Below are 19,538 nucleotides of genomic sequence, written 5' to 3'. Positions count from 1 at the left end.
ACTAAACACTTCATGTGTATTCATTCATTTAATCTTCACAAAATTATCTGAGTGAGATAGTGCTGTTATCCCCACTACTTTTGAAGAAACCAAGGAATAGAGAGGTTGAGTAACTTTCCCAAGGTTACACAGCTTGTTACTGGAGGGGCCAAGAGAATCACTAATAGAAACTAAAATTTAAAAGATGTGGTATGTATTTTTTTTAAATGTGCTTATGACTTTAAAGTGAAACTGGTGAGTAGAATTAATCGAAGGGTGAGAAAAGGAAATGAAAAATTCAGAAAGGGATCCTCAGCTTCCTGCCAGTCTTATCTCCCCCTGGGGTTGGTGAGGACTTCAGGGAGGAGATGATGGAGAAAGACTTGGCCATTAACACTGACCTTGCCACGCTCCTTTCTGGATCTCCTCCCGCTCCTCTCATTCCTGGTTGCTCCTTGGTTCTCTCTCTAGGCTAAGGTGTCCTCCACGATGTTCCCGCTGCAAGGTGCCCAGATGCTGCAGACCCTGGAGAAATCCCTGAGGAAGAGCCTTCCTGAATCCATAAAGGTGACAGTGGAACTGCTGTGGGGAGGCAGGAAGAGAAGCGTGATGGGAAAGGGAGGAAAGGAGACCCACATTCACGCTGCACCCATTTGGGAGCCAGGCGCTGCTTTGTATTTCCTCTCCCTTAAGTTTTACTACCTCTTTACAAGACATTTGCTATTATGTCCATGTTATGGGTAAGAAAATGAGGGCCCGATGATCTGCCCCGTATGCCCCCAACAGTGCGTCACAAAGCTATGGCACGGACACAGGTGTTCCTGAGCCCAAACACTGCCTTTCATTCCGAGCCAACTGAAAAATGTCTCCCCTGGATCCTTTTCATCATTCCATAACAACACTTGAGATCCAACGTTTAGGTGAGATTGCATGTTAATGTTTAACTTGTTCACTTTAGGAGAACGCTTGCCAGGTGAGAGGTTAACCGTCAGAGTCTCTTGGAAATCAGTAACAGGCTGATTTCTCTTTTGACTTGGATTTCTTAATTGCTCTGAACTGAATGTGTATTATTCAGCCATTTGGGCCTGGCTCCCAGTATCTCCCTTAACCTAGTAAAATTGATCAGAAATCTTGAATTAAATAAAAACACACACATATAAGTGTTCACTTCCGGAACTATGTAAGAGCAACTTATAAGATCTAGATTCTTGCCCATGTTTTTCATTAGCAATGAAAGGGGAATGAGCTACTCTAGCAGAGCCTAAGTATAACTGTGTGTGTGTGTGTGTCTACTTTACTTAGAGGAAAATTAATTCTAGATTTGTATTGCTTTATAAGACGCTCCTATAAAATACATACGTTTTTAGATGGACATCAAATTTCCTCATTTTCTAACAGGTTTGTTATTCCCCTCTGACAAAAAGAGAGAAATATTAGCATTTTTATTTGAAGATTATATATGCATTTATTAGAAATCAATTAATGAAACAACTGGTCCTGTTTTTTAATTACCGCCAGAATTATTTCAAATCAACTCATCTAAAAATAATGTTAAAAAGAACCCCTCAAAACGAAAGGCCCCCTTTTTCGGCAGCCTCTGCTAATAAGAGTCAATATTACCTAATATTCAACGCCTTTGCCTGAGCAGCAGGATTATTTTTGTGGAGACTCCATCAGTTAGACAGTCTATGGACACCAGCCTGAGATATTTTCATGAGTGACTATTTTGAAAAATATCCCAGGATAAAAAAAATTTTTTAATGGCTTTAGGATAGAATTTTGTAATTTAAATTTCTCTATTTCTTGTGGTAGTAGGACTCAACATTTTGTGGAAATTCGTGGTGTTTCCCAGTGGTCTTTTGTTGGAGCTGTGGTGAGATGAGGGGGCTGTCTTGGCTCCTTACTTCTTATGAAGGAATAGCATTCCACTTTGGTTGTATATTAAATAAATACATTCTCCCTGAATGGCAATCAATAATATTTGTATTTGTATGTTGGGTAATATATATATATATATATATATATATATATATATATATATATATCAATAGATAGACATTTTTTCAACTGGGTTTAAAGTAAGGATTGAATGAGTACAGGTCTCACACAATCCTTACTTTAAACCCAGTTGAGAAAATGTCTATCTATTCTTTTACATATTAAATAATAAACATTATTAATATAAAATATATAAAAAATATTAATAATAAATAAGTACAGGTATCAACTCCAAATGACTCAAATTGTACTAGCTGCCTCACTGTGTTCCACTCATTATGTTCTGAGTTCAGTAGGAAAAAAAAGTCTAGTTAATTACAACTTAGTTTAACTAATCATTTAATTTTAAGTAATTTAGAAATGTTGTATGTCTTCTCTTTTCCTTGGTCTAACATCAGTAGTTCATATGGGGTGAACAGCCGCAGTAGGGTAGGATACTGGTATAGTTTTGGCCATTGTCTATTCATCATGGGAATCAATCAAGTGTACTGCACCCCTTGATCTTGGGTCACTAGCCTACTTTCATGCTCATATCTGCTGAACTCTTATCTTCCCAACTTTCATGAGGTCTGTGTTGATCTACAACTGCTTTCTCCAACCTCAGAACTACAAGGACACTTAACTGTTTACAGCTTTGCTCTCATTCATCCTGGTCTCTCTCTTTCATCCTCTTTCCCTATTACCTGTACAACATGGCAGGGGTGAGGATCCAAGATGGAATCCAGTCTATGAGAACCCAAAGTCCATTCTCTTGAACACGAGGTATTGGTACTGTTGGTTGGTGGAAGTTTATTTAACCCTCTAGAGGGCAATATGGGAAGATTTGTTAAAGAATTTTAAACATGTACATGACTTTTGAAGCAAAAATTACCCTTTTGGAGAGTCTAGGAAAATGTCAGGTACCCAGGCAAAAATTCCTGGGCAAGCATGTTCCAGGAAGAATTAGGTGTGAAAGCAAAAAATTGAAAACAGGTTAAAAATATGTCTATAATATGTTCAGTGGGCAAAACAATGAGTATCAGTAATTTCATTTTTATAATTGTATGCCTCTGTGTATAAATAGAAGAAAGTTTGGAAAAACACGATACTAAATCCTATAGTAAAGGATGGTTTTCCTAAAGTCATTCATTTTATTTGTGCAAATATTTTTGCTACGTGACCTATGATTAATATTTAATGGAAAGAAAAAGCTCCTATTAATTGAAGTTAAAAAAAAGTCGAAGATGGAGATTGTTTGACCTAGATTCTCATTTGACTTCCATAATGTCACCATGTATAGGAGTGACCTTTGTCCTGATCAAACAGGACACTCTGCCTTTCCCTTCTGATATCTGACCTCTCTTCTATGGAATCCTGCAGGTTTATGGGACTGTATTTCACATGAACCATGGAAACCCATTCAACCTAAAGGCTTTAGTAGACAAATGGCCTGATTTCAATACGGTGGTTATCCGCCCTCAGGAACAGGTAAGGTGCCAGATGGTCATATTTTCTGTGTGCCTACCATGTATCTGGCAGTGTGTAAAACCTAGAGATTCAGAATTCCATCACGGTGTTGTCAAACAAGTCCCCATTCTCAATAATGTTACATCCTGGAGGAAAAGACCGATAAACAGGAAGATTACAACTTGGTGTGAGATACGATGGAACAGAAATAGCTCAAGTAAAAGTTGACTAACTTTTACTATCAAGGCTCCAGGAGGAGGCTTCAGAGTAATGATAGAGACACTTTTGGTTGGAGGTCTCATCTAAACTTGATTTTGTAGGTAAGTATATTTTTGTCAGGCCAAGAATGGAAAGAATATGTTCTCACCAGAGATAATCAAAAGGGTGGGACTATGAAAATATGATAGAGCACAATGTGTCAGGTTAACTCTAAAGCACTAAGTTTCAATGCTATAGTTTCCATATGCAGCTAAGGGAAAGACCTAAAATTAACAAAACTAAATAGTTAATATAATTCAAAGATAAAAATCCATATGCTTATTTTAAAATTTCCAAAAATAGGGGATTAGGTGAAGCAAGATGGTGGAACAGGTGTCTCCAGCAACCATTCCCCTCTAGAAACACCCATTTGAATGACTATCTTTGCCCAAAAGTACCTTCACCACAGCTAAGCAAACCAGGTGAGAAATCACACTACCTGGCTGTAGCACAATAATAACAAAAGACCACATTGAAGAGGGTGGGAAGAACATTCCATGCCCCCAGCTTCGTGGAGTATAGTGTAGAGAGAGCTACTCTCTGCTCAGGGGAAAGAGAGGAGGTAAAGACAGGACTTTGCCTTGGACCCCAATGTGGGACCCATTATCAAAAAATTAAAAAAAATCATAACCACATAGACCTCAACATTCCAAACTCCAGGAATACCTACAGGACTGAGCCTTCAGACTTATCCTGGACCAGGTGACATCTCCCAACACTAGGCTTCAGGCCTGAGTAGTGGATTTGATCTCCATCCCACACCACTGCCAGGTTGATCTCCATATTGTGACTATTCTGGTAGAATTTGCATCAGATCAGTAAATCACAATGGGTTGTATGGAAATTTTAACAGAATTAATCCTGTTCCAGAAAGATATCTTTCCATTTATTTGTGTCTGCATCAATTTATTTTATGGATGTTACAACTTTCTAGATATGCTTTGTTCCTGAATATTTCTGATGCTATTGTGAACTGAATTGTTTTATTGATTTCATTTTCAGATCGTTTTCTGATGATATGTTTTCAAATAACTTATCTTTGAGTTAAAAAATTCTTTCTCCTGATTGGTCAGTTCTTCTATGGGTGCTCTCTATTGAATTTTTTTCATTTCATTCATTGAATATTTTAGCTCCAGGATTTCTGTGTCCTTTTTTTTATTATATCAATTTTACTATTACATTTCTTGTTCTGATCACTTGTTGAATTGTTTCTCTGGATTTTTTGTTTGGCTGTTTTTTTTTTTTTTTTTTTTTGCTGAGTTTCCTTAAAACAGTTATTTTGAATCTGTAGGTAGTTCATACTCTCCATTTCTTTAGGTCCAATTTTGGTCTTTGATGTCATGTTTCCCTGATTGGTCTTGATCCTTGATTTTTGTGTTTTTAAAAAAGTAGGGACTTATTCCAGTCTTTGTGGACAGACTTTGAAAAGCCCTTCAATAGTCAGTCCTTTCAGAGGTTCTGGGCAGGTTTTCTGGTGTGGTCACAAGCCCAGGATTGCTACAGTAGTCACAGTGCTGAAGCACAAAACCAGCCCAGGGCCACCAGGGTAATGTGCCACTGCAGAGCTCCAGAAACCCAGGGTCTGCTGTAACCTGCTGTTGCTAGGGGCTGTCCAACACCCAGGGTCACTGAGATTAACCTGGCAGTGTCATGAACGGATGAATGGGTGAAAAGTGTGGTTTATATGCACCACGGAATACTGTTCAGCCATGAAAGAATCCTATCACTCACAACAACGTGGATGAACATAAATATAAGTTAAGTAAACTAAACCAGGTACAAACAGACGAATAGCATACCATCTCACTTTTATATGGAATCTGAAAAAGTTGATCTTATAGGGAACAGAGAGTAGAATGGCTGTTGCCAGGCATTGAGGTGGTTGTTGGGGGGTTGGGGTAGGGTAATGTTGGTCAAATGATACAAAATTACAGTTGGATAGGAGGGATAAATTTAATAGAGCTGTTGGACAACATGGTGACTACAGTTAATCATTGTTTTTTATTCTCAAAAACAATACACTTGACTGGACCTAAAGTTTCTCACCACAGGATTGATAACTATGTGAGATAATGCATATGTAAATTAGCTGGATTTAATCATGCCACTTGCATATACACAGTCATGCTTTGCATAATGACTTTCTAGTCAGTGACAGACTTTGTATCTGACAGTGGTCGCATAAAATTTTTTAGCCATTTTCATCTGTGTAAACATAATCTACAAGGTTTGCACAACAAACTCTCTTGACAATGAATTTTTCACAACATACCCCTATTGTTAAGTGATGTGTGATTGTACTTGGAAACATGTTGTACATAAGTACATATAATTTTACCTATAATTTAAAAAAACAATGAAAAGTATTAAAAGAATACAAAATAAAAACAAAAAGAATATGAAAATACAGAGAAGACGTCAGAACAGCACACAGGTAAGAGATCACACACCCCAGTTTAGGAAGATGGGGAACGTGCCTCCAATCCCCTACCTTGGATGCTATCTCCCAGCTTCATGAGTTTCAGTCCTACCCAATAGCCTTGGTGAGGGGACAGAGGCAGATCAGGAGCCACTGCCACCTCGTCAGGAACAAGTTCCAGTTGCAGTTTATCATCCGATACCTAGCCAGACTCGGATAGCAACTGAGCTGACTAAAAGAGAAACAAATTAGGAAAGTTCAAAAAATAGGCCTTGTACAGCACCTACCTAAAGGAGTTTATGACCCTAGAAGAGAGAGATCAAAAGATCCTGGAGTGTGTGATCTGTACGACGGACCTTGCTTATAGAGACCAGTTAGGCTTCTGCTGTGCATGCACATTACCTGGACTGTGTAGTTGACTGGTTGGTGAGATCCACCCTGTGCCCGTCCTGCATGAAGCCAGTTGACACAGTGCTCCTTTCAACCTAGGAGGCTGACTGAGCCAGGGTCTCTCCTCTGACTTCCACTGAACCATCATTTTGGGTGGTTCTGATCTTTTGTCACTGAGCCCAAAGAATCAGGGATTAGGATTTAAGATCGTGCATAAGTTTCCTAAAAATTCCTGGATGGCTGCAGATGTTGAGGAAAGTATGTGATATTTTAGGAATTTAAGAGGGAAAAGTACAGTGGTGTTTTTTATGTAAAGTCTTGACCCAGTGTTTAAAAATGTAACTGTAGCTGGATCTTGTTATTGCTTCAGTACAAGGAATTTTTTTAAAGTATTACAGAAGCTCTGTACGTTTAAATTGTGTGTGTTGAATATTAGAAAAAAGAGAGTGGTTATTTTTCCTAAATGAAATACCTTCTCCTCTCCACCCAAATTCTTTTCTGAAGTTACTAGTATTTAGGTCCAAGTTTTATTAAAAACTACATTCACTGGCACATACAAAAGAATAGTTTGAGGCTTATTTGTACAGTTCTTTTTTTTTCTATTAAAAATGGAATTCATCATCTTAGATTTTATTTATTTATTTATCTATCTATCTATTTATTTATTTAGGTCCTGGGGAATTGCGCTTTACCGCTGAACCACATCCTCAGCCCTTTTTTGTATTTTATTTAGAGACAGGGTCTTGTTGAGTTGCTTAGGGTCTCACTGAGTTACTGAGGCTGGCTTTGAACAAGCAATTCTCCTGTCTCAGCCTCCAGGGCCTCTAGGATTATAGGTGTGCGCCACTGTGCTGGCTACATATAATCTTAAGCAACAAAATTTGTCAGTAATGTCATAGCTGACTCATGAGTGAATTTTTTGTAGCATTTTCCAACTAATTTTTTTAAAGTTTTCTAACTCTACCCTCGTTGTGATAATATTTTCCTCTGTCTTCTTTTTCCAAATAATTTTATCTGTTGTTTAATACTTTGAAGGGATCTTTCTGAATATGAGGCTTATTTGTTTTTCTCAAAATACAGTTTTAACTGTGATATTTTTCAATGAAAGCATTTCCAGTATGATTTTATTACATATGGATGGGAATATTAATCCCATTATCTTTAATTAAATTTAATACTGTCATGTTCTTAGTCTGTGAGTTCTGAAAGTATTTGAATTGTATTTTTGCAGCAGAAGTTTTCCTTCATTGTTCCCTTTTCTTTTTTGATCAGAATGATTGGAGTATAGAATAATACTGTCTAAATGGTTGAATGTTTGATTTGAAATATCAATGTAACATAAGGATAGAGAATAATATTGTTCTGGAATTTTTCATCACCAATTGAATATTTGAATCTCTGATCTTGATCTCATGATGTAAATGGCTCAGAAATAATTCAATTGCACCAATAAAAATAGCAATGTTTTGTTACTTAAAAGTGTCAGACAATGGAACTAACATTGCCATCACAAATTATAAGGAATGTGTTCTTTCTCCTTTTCCCAATGGCAATAGAATATGACAGATGACCTTGATCAATACACCAATACTTACCAAGTCTACTCCAAGGATCCCCAGAACTGTCAGGAATTCCTTGGTTCTCCAGAAGTGATCAATTGGAAACAGCATTTGCAGATTCAGAGTAAGTGAGAGGAATGGACTCACCGCTGTGTCCTGATCAAGTCCCCAAGTGGTTCATACATCTCTCCTTCAAAGAACAGATCCTCACTTGCCATCAGTTTTTTGACCCTATACCTGTAAAGGTGCAAAAAATCCTCAAATATGGGAAAGAATGTGTTTCATTTGGACAACCATAATGTAATTCCTATTATCAAGAATTTATGGCATCTTTCACAGATGACCCTTAGGCTTACTGGGCTTACCGGATGTCAGAGCAGAGTTTCACCTCCCATTCCTGAAGTCAGAACAGCAATTCATTGTGCCGTAGAGAATCTCCCAGTATGCCCTCTGGAATCAGGCTGTCTAGGATGGCATCTGCCTAATAGTTTCCGTGACTCTAGCAAAGTGACCTCTCCTCCCTAAGATTATATTCTTCACTTAGAAAAATGAGAGGAATAATGGTATGTACAGCACAGAGCACTAATAAACAAACAAACAAACGAGATTGTGAATAAGAAGAGCTTAGTATAATACCAAGATGTGTCAGTTAATTTTTGCTGCATAACAAAGCTCCTAGGTAAGTGAATCAACCATCTGAGCTGGGCTTTGCCAGGCAGTTCCTCTGCTGATCTCTTCTAGGTATATATATCACACACCCTGAGTTGATAGGATGTCTGAATGATGATTCTGGCTGTCCTGCAGTACTGGTTTTGGGTTCTAGTGACATCATGATAGAAGCACGTGTCTCCTATAAGCCAGCCTAGGCTACTTTTATAATATTGGTCTCCAGATAAACAAGATCAAAAAGAGAGGGAAATCCCCAAGGGCAAGTGCTTTAAGCCTTCTCTGCATTCAGTTTGCTCTTTTCATTAGTAGATGCAAGTCACTTATTAAATGTCGGACACAGTGCAGGAGTGAACACTTCCAGGGAATTGATACCAGGAGATGAGCTCAAATGGTGTTATTACTGAAATAATCCTTCACATTGGGAACATGGCTCAGTAGATGTTGGCTATTGTTTTTTTTAATAACTCTTTGATTATCAAAACTACATGATTATATAGCCCAGAAAACTTTGTTCCCATCTTGATATCACCACTCACAACACGACCATGTATGAATTCGTCCCTGGACTTAATTTTTATTTATATAAAACAGGAAATTTTCAAAAATCCTGAAACTAGATGACCATTCACATGGTGGCCACACCAAGCCCAGGACCATGGTTTTCTGACCCTAAATGTGACATTTCCTCCTCCCGTGAAGAGCTTCTCTCTCAAAGGGATTTTCATCTTTACTTCTCCTCCTACACCCATCTAGGTTGCCAGTCGAGCCTGAATGAGGCAATACAAAATCTTGCAGCTATGAAATCTTTGAAAATCGAACGCTCAGAGAACATTCTCTTCATCGCAGCTGAAACCATCAAGAAACTAATCCCTTCCCTGCTGGATACAAAGACTTTATCACCTGGTGATGGCAAGCCCAAGGCCATGTGAGTTTGATAAAATGCCAACTCTCCCTGCTCATTCGACTCTGCCTCTAAGCAGGGTCCTGCCTTCTCGCCCTGCTTGCTCTCTTTCCTCGGAACAATCAGTGTTCCATGAAGTGGTAAGAATCATCTTTTAAAAAAGAGCAACTCAGACTACCTTCCTCCCCACCTAGAGTGAGTGAGTCCTGGGTCTGCTAAGCTTGTTCTTCTTGCTCGCTTCCTCCGGCCACGCTGGCCTCCTCTCTGTCCCCGGGCATCACAGGCTCTCCATACTCTAGGACTTGCATTCGCTGTGTCTCCTTCTCTGTCTCTCCAGCTTGTTGAGGTAAGAACAAATACACACCTTTATCCTCATGGGCTTTTCTTTCTCTCCATAGCAACCAAGAGAAGTTTAAAATCTCATCCCTGGGTATTCCCCACGCTGCCTTGGTGAATCAATTCTGGCATTTTGGTGGCAATGAGAGAAGCCAGAAATTCATTGAGCGCTGTATCCAGAACTTCCCGAGCTCCTGTTTGCTGGGGCCTGAGGGGAACCCAGTGTCCTGGACATTAATGGACTACACTGGAGAAACGCGAATGGGAGGTACCCTGCCTGAGTACCGTACCCAGGGCCTCGTCACCTATGCTGTCTATATGCAGGCCCAGGAAATGGCCAAACGTGGGTTTCCTGTTTATTCTCACACAGTCAGCACCAACACAGCTATGCAAAAAATGAGCTACACTCTGCAACACATCCCCATGTCTTGTGCCTGGAACCAGTGGCTCTGTTCGCCAATGTGAAGCTGGCGCTGAACACAACTTGGTGTTGGATGGGCCTGGAGTGAATGGCAGGAAGAAAGAAATAATACACTGAATCAGCAGTCAGGGCTCCTGTTTGGGCTCTGCAGAAGGAGTGTGAATGGTCAACAGGACTTTCCTGTCCCTGGGCTCAAATCACTCATGGACTCCCCTTAGGTTCCCCAGATAGAAGCAGAAAATGTTGCTGCTGTATTGAACCCCTGTGATTTAACACCGCATCCTTCATCAGCTACATAATGTTCCAAATTACTTTTTCTGGAACTCGTAACGAGTGGGTCAGAAGATCCTTGATAATATTTTCTGGCCGCTATGACTTATTTCTCTTTCTGTTTATGGCTTTTCCTTCAGTGATCAGCAAGTGGGCTTTCTTCATTAGATCTTTAGAGAGTAGCTTTTCCTCTGTTTGCTGCTTTATAGGTACATTAAATATATGCCACACAAATTATATGGGCGATTAGGCTAAACACAATATACATGACATAGCAAGAAGAATTGTTAAGAAAAAAAGACTAACTCCTTTAACTTGTCCTCTCCCAGCTCCCACCCCAGGAAAAATGATCCAATGTGGCTTCCCAAACCCACTGAAACTATCAAGTAATAAAGTGATTTTTACCCTTGATTACACAAGTTTATGCAAAGTGGTTCATGATGGGGAGGGAAAGTAGAAGATGGGAAGGTGGATCAAGACCCAGGGAGGTGGACATTTACTGAGAAGAGATAGGAGTGGAGGGGAATGGAGGGCAGCACAGATCCCTGCTATCTCTCTTGACCTTGGCCCATTACTACAGGATGGCGGAACTCTATGATGTTCAGGTAATTGCCTTGTGGGAGAGTTCCTGTGGGTGGCAACAACAGGAGAGATATTCTTCTTGGTTGGGACAGGTTTGCTGAGAGTCTCCTTTCTCACTCTTCAAGAGAAATAGCACTCTCCCCCCCACCAACAACCCACCCCACACTAGGCAGCAGAGAGAGTTCTGGAATGAGGGTGATCACCTGGATTAAGAACTTATTCCCTCAGGTATACCTAAACCCAAAATTAGTCTTTGACATTGGAGATTATGAAGCCCTACCCCATCTACCCATCTCCAAAATAATGGCTAAGATTTAATTTTCTGCGCAGTCAAGAGGAGACCCAGTTTAGAGCAGGGTTTTTCTGCACTTGCACAATGGACATTTTGGACTATCTAATATTTGTTGATTGTAGGATGCTAGCTGGATTCCTGACCTCTACCCACTAGAAGCCAATAGCATCCTCCATCTCCCTTTTGGTCACTGAGAACATCTATCTCCACATAATGACAATGTGCCTGGAGGCAAAATTGCCTCTGGTTGAGAAAAGCTGTTTTAGAGAGTAGTTCTCAAAGTTAAGAGTGCATCATAACCACCCGGCATTGTAGCCGGGGGGAGGCGCTGGTGCACACCCATAGTCCCAGTACTCAGGAGGTTGAGGCAGGAGCCTAGAAGTTCAAGGCTATCCTCTGCAGATAGCGAGACCCATCCACCAACCCTGTCCCCGAAAAAGAAATTTCCAGGAAGCTTGTTAAAATGCAGACTGTAGGGCCTCAGCCCCAGTTTCTTCTTGGAAAGAACCCCAGAATTTACATTTCTAATGAGTGTCCTGGTGATGATGATGCTGTCAGTTCAGGGACCATGCTCTGAGAACCACTGGTTTACAAAAAATAGTAGCATATGTCTTATTCCCTGGAACTGCAGATGAAAATTCATATCCCACTCAACTTAGTGTATTTTCTGGTGAAAATGTAAATCTGTGTACCATGAAATTGTAGCATCTTCTATAAATTTGCCATTTTGATGACAAGAAATATTTCATCATACTGAAGTAGGATCCTTGACTTAAGCCTGGTGAACTTCTAAAGTTTAGTTTTTTGTGCCTTCTTTTCTTCACTATTTTTTCTTTGTTCTTTTATCCCTTCCACCCATCTTCTTTTTTGTAGTAGACTAAACCCAGGAGTGCTCTATCGCTGAGCTACATCTCCAGCTCTTTTTATTTTTGATTTTACGCCAGGGTCTCTGCTATGGTTTAGATGTGGTATCCCCTGAAAGCTCACATGTGAGACAATGCAAGAAGGTTTGGAGGAGAAATGATTGGGTTAAAGTCTTAGCCTAATTAGTGAGTTGATCCCTGATAGGATTAACTAAAGTGGTAGGGTGTGGCTGGAGGAGGTGGAAATTGGGGCGTGGCTTTGTTGTATATATTTGTATATATTTGCATCTCTGCTTCCTGATCACCATGATGTGAGCGGCTTCCCTCTCCCGCCATGATGTTCAGCCACACCTAGAGCCCTGAGGAATGGAGCCTGCCTTCTATGGACTAAGACCTCTGGAAATCATAAGCCTTAAAATAAACTCTTCCTCCTCTATAATTGTGCTGGTTGGGTCCTTCAGTTACAGCGGCGAAAAAGCTGACTAAAACAGGCTCACTAATTTCTGAAGCTAGTGTCGAAATAGTGATCCTCCTGTCCCAGCCTCCTCATTTTTCTGGGATTACAGGTGTGATCCACCATGCCTGACTTCTTCCTTCCTTCTCTCAAGGAAAATTCTCTGGTCTGGAATTGGCAAGGTCAAAGAGGGCACACATTCTCAGATCTCTTGATTCTCATTTGTAGAGTGCTTTTTATGCTGACAGCACAAAAATACATATAAATCTTTACAGTATTAATTATGGGCTACTAAATCTGTTCTATGCACTCAGAACACATCAATGTACCAAAAAAAAGATTTCTGTTGAGTTTATATTCTGTAATCACTTATTGATATATTATGTCCATTAAAAATGAGATCCAGCTGGTTTTGGTGATGCACACTATAATCCCAGCACCAGGGGAGGCTGAGGCAGGAGGATCATGAGTTCAAAGCCAGCCTCAGCAAAAGTGAGGTTCTAAGAACTCGGTGAGACCCTGTCTCTAAATAAAATAAGACTGGTAATGTGGCTCTGTGGCCGAGTGCCCCTGAGTTCAATCCCCAGTACCAAAAAAAAAAAAAAAAAAAAAAATGAGGTACAATACGATTTGATTTGCTACCAATACTTAAGGATGCCAAACAATACTTTCACCACTTCCTCATAAAACTTGTCGACTAGAAAACACTAGAGATTCTTTTTTTAATAAAGGAAAAGAATGTCTTCAGTTATCGTGTGTCCTGCATGGGAAACACTGACCTCTGGATGCCAGCAAGGACATTCTCCTGGGTTGTTTGAAATGAGACCTGAGAGAGTTCCTGTGTTGGAGAGATGTGTCACTGTCCTCCACGTGTTCAAGGGTACATTTCCCATTCACATGGCTCAGCAAAGTGCAGCTCCCAACTTCTTTGTCTGTAGTCTCCTTCACGTCATTCCAAATCAGTTTCGTCTGCCTTCTGCCATCACCATAAGTACTTTGAAAACTAAGCCGGGGAACTCAACTTGTGGAAACTGGCTTTTACTTATTTTACTTCGTTTCGTTTTTTCAGTGCCTTTGACAACAATAGGAAAGATTATATTTCTATATTTTAATTAGACATACCACCCCACTGTATTATGACCCCTATAAATAGTGTTGGTTTGAAGATAAACCAAAGCAAAACCAGGAGATTCAGCATTTGAGACTTTGACATTTAAAACACCTGCATTGCAGTGAGGAAAGGGGGAATGTTAACCACCACGGGGAGACGGAAGAGCCACAGCTCAGCTGCTGTCATTACTAGAAGGGTACAAACTAAGACACCCCCCCTCCCCAAGAATTCTGTGTGACCAGTAAGGAAGTAGAGTGTGACATGGAAATAGTGAGAAGAGGCTCAGATGAAGAAAACCCACCTCTGTGTATATATGCCACATTTTTTTTATTCATTAATCCACTGAAGGACATCTAGGTTGCTTCCACAGTTTAGCTATTGTGAATTGTGCTACTATAAACATGATATGGCTGTGGCCCGGTAGTATGCTGCTTTTAAGTCCTTTGGGTATAGACTCTGGAGACGGATCAAATGGTGGTTCCATTCCCAGTTTTCCCAGGAATCTACATAATGCTTCCCATATTGGCTGCACCAATATGCAGTCCCACCAATAGTGTATGAGTGTACCTTTTTCCCCACATCCTCACCAACATTTATTGTTGTTTGTCTTCATAATAGCTGCCATTCTGACTGGGTTGAGATGAAATTTTAGAGTGGTTTTGATTTGCATTCTCTATTGCTAGAGATGATGAATTTTTAAAATATATTTGTAGATTGATTGTATATCCTCTTCTGAGTACTGTCTGTTCAGTACCCATTTTTTTGATTAGGTTATTTATTATTGTTATTATTATTTTGGTGTTTAGCTTTTTGAGTTCTTTATATACCCTAGAGATTAGTGCTCTATCTGATGTGTGAGGGGTAAAAATTTGCTCCCAAGATGTAGGCTCTCTATTCGCTTCACAAATGTTTCAGAAGAATGTTTTCTCTGATATAAGGTGATTGACTCATAGTGGGGTAGGGAGGGGGAACATGGGAGGAATAGACAAATTCTAGATAGAGCAGAGAGGTAGGAGGGGAAGGGAGGGGCCAGAGGTTAGTGAGGATGGAGGAATGTGATGGACATCATTATCCAAAGTACATGGGTGGGAAATGGGCATGACCACAAATAAACTTGAGAAAAATTTATTACAAAAGGAATCAGAGCAGTGGTAACATTGATAGGCATTGAAGTATATTTTAGAACCATGTACTAAACCATGCACACATTACTATTTGTAAATTGCACATTAATTAGGAGTAAAAAAAAGAAATGACAGTGACACAAATAGATATGAGTACACTCAAAATATCCAGCTGAGTTCCAACAGGAAGTGTAATTGCTTCTTCCTGAGGAAAGTGGGATGAGGATGCCTCCTGGGGAACACCCCAGGGAGCTCAGATCTCTGTAATTCCCCTCTGGTTCAGGAGCATTGCCCTCTGAAGTCCAGCAGGAAGCTTGGTGATTTCATGTTAAAAGGATCAGACTGCACACGGGTCACCTTTGGTCATCACTTATTCATATGAATGTTAATATTTGTTATTGCAGGCAGGTCTTCTTTTGACCTGAGGATTCAGTGGGAATCTGCCACATCATCAAAGAAAATGTCCAAGATAAAAATTGCACTGAGTGACCTCAAAATAGCAACCTGTTAGCAAGTTGTTTTGTGTACTTTCCTTTATTTGCTACTTACAAACACAACTCTGTGGACTATGTGGGAGATGTCATTTTAAAATCTTTATTTTACAAATAAGGAGAAAGCAATGGAGTCCTCTAAGAACACAAAGAGAATGTGTGGTAAATCGATGGCCTGAAACCATACGTATGTCTTTGTCCTGTTTTTTTGCTGTCTCAAAGAACTTTGAAACCTTTTGATTGCTATTTGCAGTAGAGCCTCTCCAACAGTATCTATGCATTATTCAAAGGAAGAATTTCTGATTTCAAACATACTATTCAGAATTGACTGCCACTCCTATTCAAGGAGCAAGGTAAGCTTCTCTATTCAATATATACTTTTAGTGAAAACTATAGTCCAAACAAAAGTAATAATAACATAAATCCTGAGTTTTTTGAGCACAAAGATAAGGGTTTTTGAATGTTTTTCTAAAGCACTTTAGTGAAAATGTTATATATATTAAAATTCCATTACTGGAGAGTTTAATGAGATTAATGAAACATTAGTATCCTGCCATCTAAAAATATTAACAAATTATATAGATGAGGCTTTGGGTAGGTGGGCCTTTTAATTTGTTTGCCATCAGGTAGCCTCTCATTGAAGGTAACAAATAAACAGAGTAAAATGACCTTTCCTTAAACTAAATGGGCATCTTTGGTCACCAGTGTTAATATAGTTTTCGTGTATGCAGGTCTTCTTCTGTCCTGAAGATTTGATAGGAATCTGCAACCATGGTCGAGGAAAACCTCCAAGATAAAAATTGTAAGACTTTTAGTAAGATTAGAATTTCATTTTAACATCCCCCAAATCCCATAATCTGATCTTTACATTATTGACCCATCTGCCCATGTAGACAGTGATGTGGGAAAAAGCAATGGCTTCTGCTTAGGAATGAAACAGGGTTTAAATATCAAATCTTGAATCTTCTTCATACTAGCTTTGAAATTATAGAATATCACTGAACTTCATAAATAATCCATTGCCTTCATTGGCAAATAATAAATTATAAAAATACCTACTTTACACACACACACACACACACACACACACACGAGTCACATGCATATTTATATACAAAGCTCTTTTCATATGTTGTGATACTAGATGTGGTTTGGCAAACATCAGCCCTTATGGTCTAGGTTTGTCAGGTGTAGTTGTGCATGAAGCAGGAGGAGAATAATAGGAAATAGAAGTTGGCAGAGGATGGAGATACTTCTAAAGGCTCAAAATTCAAATAAAAACTGTTGCTATTTTATAAAACATTCAAATAAAAATCTTCAAGCATAGACTTTCCACCAAAACAGGACTTCAGGCTAAAGGTAATCCAAAAACTATGAATTTTTGACTCTCAAAATGTGCAATTTAATCATGACATGGCAGAAATGAGAAAGAGAAAGACTCAACTCAGGCTGGAATACAGATTTCAAGGAAAACATTAGGAAAAAGAACAGCTCACATGGAATCAACAGAGCAGCCAGTCAGAAAGCCAGACCACCAAGGGAGTGCCTGTTACTGGAGCATGCATAAAATCCATGTGCCTAGTGTGTGAAAGCCAAAGAGGGAGGTTTTGAGACTTCAGACTGCATCCAAAGCTGAAGCCCCATGTGTTACCACCCTCATTTCTCAACCCACATACAGGCCAGGGTTCCTTCTGCACAAGAATAGTACAGCTAGCAGCTGGCCAGCTGTGCCAAACACATCCCATTTCACTCATTAGAAAAAACAATGGATTGTCTCACAATCCATTCAACCTCTTGAAGGAGGACTAATTATCTTTTTTGCTGTTTTTGTTATTGTAGTAGATTTTAAAAAAATCTGGCTCAAGGAAGTTAGGTTAGTACCAGGATTCTGAGCTTGTAAATGTAGATGGGACACATGTCTCTGTCCAGAGCCCAGGTTCTGTACCTGATGCTATGTCCTCCCCTGCCAGAATCATCTATGCTGCTTATACACACCTCTGTGGCCCCAGGTTTCTCATCACTCCACTACATACATCTCTCAGCTAATTCACTATGACGTTCCAAATTCTAAGCTTGACCCAATGGAAACATTGAATAATTATAAATTGCAACTTAATTTTAGATCAATTAACTGGATAAACATTCTGTCAGAGACTAAAGCTTGGTTTACCAATTAATACTTCTGTAAACATGAATGTATTACTCAACCTCTGGTGTCTCAAAATCTAAATGAAAGTAACAACTATTCAACTTAATAAACTTGTGGAGAAATCAGGGAATATAGATGTGAAAGTATCTGGAATAATTCCTGGCACATTAGCTGCACAGCAGTCTATGAATTTACTAGGACAGGAAAAGATAAACTGGTTAATTTAATAATTTCAGAATTGTCATGTTGTCTAATTCATTGAATTTTCAAAATTTCAGTTTACACATATATAAGATTTTTTAGATGGAGAGATGATTTCTTGTGACCCTTAATTCAACATTTTGAACTCTATAGATAGTGAATACACATAATGTATTTTAAAATAACTAATAAATTTAATGGTAAGCCTCATGTTTTAGATATAAAGAACATTGTAAAAAAATATTATTGTGATAAATAATTCCTATAGTACAAAAACATGTCAATCTCACTGAAATCTCTACTGCATTTTATGTTCTGTTCCTTCATTCTACTTGCTACAGGGCATCTCCTGATTCTCAAACAACTCTGATGGAGAACAGGACAGAAGTGATAGAGTTCATCCTCCTAGGACTCACCAATGCCCCAGGACTACAGGTGCCCCTCTTTATCATGTTCACCCTCATCTACCTCATCAATGTGGCTGGGAACCTGGGCATGATCCTGTTGATCCTCCTGGACTCCCGTCTCCACACTCCCATGTACTTTTTCCTTGGTAACCTGTCTCTGGTGGACATCTGCTACTCTTCAGCTGTCACTCCCACGGTCTTGGCTGGGCTCCTTCTAGGAGACACAGTTATCTCCTATAATGCGTGTGCTGCTCAGATGTTCTTGTTTGCTGCCTTTGCTACTGCAGAAAATTTCCTCTTGGCCTTGATGGCCTATGACCGCTATGCTGCAGTGTGCAAGCCCCTGCACTACACCACCACCATGACGACAGGTGCATGTGCTTGTCTCACCACAGGCTGCTACCTTGGAGGTTTCCTGAATGCCTCCATCCACACTGGGGACACGTTCAGTCTCTCCTTCTGTAAGTCCAATGTGGTGCATCACTTTTTCTGTGATGTTCCAGCAGTCATGGTTCTCTCTTGCTCTGATAGACATGTTTGTGAGATGGTTCTTGTTTATGCAGCCAGCCTTGTGATCTGTTCTGCTCTCCTTGTTATCTTGATATCTTACATGTTCATTTTTCTCACCATCCTAAAGATGCGCTCAGGCGCAGGATACCAGAAGGCTCTGTCCACCTGTGTTTCTCATTTCACTGCTGTCTCCATCTTCTATGGGACTCTTATCTTCATGTATTTGCAGCCCAGCTCCAGTCACTCCCTGGACACAGACAAAATCGTATCTGTGTTTTATACCATGGTCATCCCCATGTTGAACCCTGTGGTCTACAGCCTCAGGAACAAAGAAGTGAAGAGTGCATTCAAGAAGGTTGTGGAGAAGGTGAAATATTCCCTAGGACTGTGAACTGAACCTGGTAGCATGCATGGTAACCTAGCTCCATTCCTCTCTGATGTTCTCCAGGCTCCCAGTGAGGTTGTAAGGCCCACACTCATGTTAAATTCCAGATCTGGCACCCTTCACTCTCAAACCTTTGTTTTTAAGAAAAAGGAAACAAATGTTGGAAATATAATACCTGAATGAGGTTGGCTAAAAGGAAATATACAATGTTTTGTTATGCTTGTTAAAAATGATGATTATGGTGAGTTGACTTATTTACTTTCCATATGCATCTCCTCTGTTATATTCGGCTACTAAAATACGTATAAAACGGGGCAAAACAA

At 39.6% G+C, this 19,538-nt stretch overlaps 2 protein-coding genes and 1 pseudogene across 2 annotated transcripts; all 3 read left to right on the top strand.

Annotated features, from left to right (window-relative positions):
- The first annotated feature begins 468 nt into the window (after window positions 1-468).
- LOC143391862 (glycine N-acyltransferase-like) lies at window positions 469-10,420 on the top strand. Its single transcript, XM_076844623.1, has 5 exons — window positions 469-546; window positions 3,337-3,444; window positions 8,047-8,173; window positions 9,472-9,643; window positions 10,018-10,420. The coding sequence occupies exons 1-5, from the start codon at window positions 469-471 to the stop codon at window positions 10,418-10,420; spliced, it is 888 nt and encodes a 295-aa protein (XP_076700738.1).
- LOC143392130 (RING finger protein 11 pseudogene) lies at window positions 5,344-6,589 on the top strand (annotated as a pseudogene).
- Window positions 10,421-18,282: 7,862 nt separating the features above from the next.
- On the top strand, window positions 18,283-19,221 carry LOC143391861 (olfactory receptor 5B3-like). Its single transcript, XM_076844622.1, has one exon. It carries the CDS (start codon window positions 18,283-18,285, stop codon window positions 19,219-19,221), a length of 939 nt encoding a protein of 312 aa, XP_076700737.1.
- The last annotated feature ends 317 nt before the right edge of the window (window positions 19,222-19,538 follow it).

Source organism: Callospermophilus lateralis, chromosome 2 (genome assembly GCF_048772815.1).
Source record: "Callospermophilus lateralis isolate mCalLat2 chromosome 2, mCalLat2.hap1, whole genome shotgun sequence".
NCBI lineage: Eukaryota > Metazoa > Chordata > Mammalia > Rodentia > Sciuridae > Callospermophilus > Callospermophilus lateralis.
The sequence above is the reverse complement of the archived record's forward strand: the minus strand, read 5'-3'. Positions and strand labels throughout refer to the sequence as shown.

Bases quoted from the DNA above. Each gene is read 5' to 3' on its own strand.
- LOC143391862 (XM_076844623.1), top strand. From the start codon at position 469: ATGTTCCCGCTGCAAGGTGCCCAGATGCTGCAGACCCTGGAGAAATCC. The intron at 547-3,336 runs GTGACAGTGGAA...GGAATCCTGCAG, and splicing joins GCCTTCCTGAATCCATAAAG to GTTTATGGGACTGTATTTCA. The intron at 3,445-8,046 runs GTAAGGTGCCAG...CAATGGCAATAG, and splicing joins TTATCCGCCCTCAGGAACAG to AATATGACAGATGACCTTGA.
- LOC143391861 (XM_076844622.1), top strand. From the start codon at position 18,283: ATGGAGAACAGGACAGAAGTGATAGAGTTCATCCTCCTAGGACTCACC.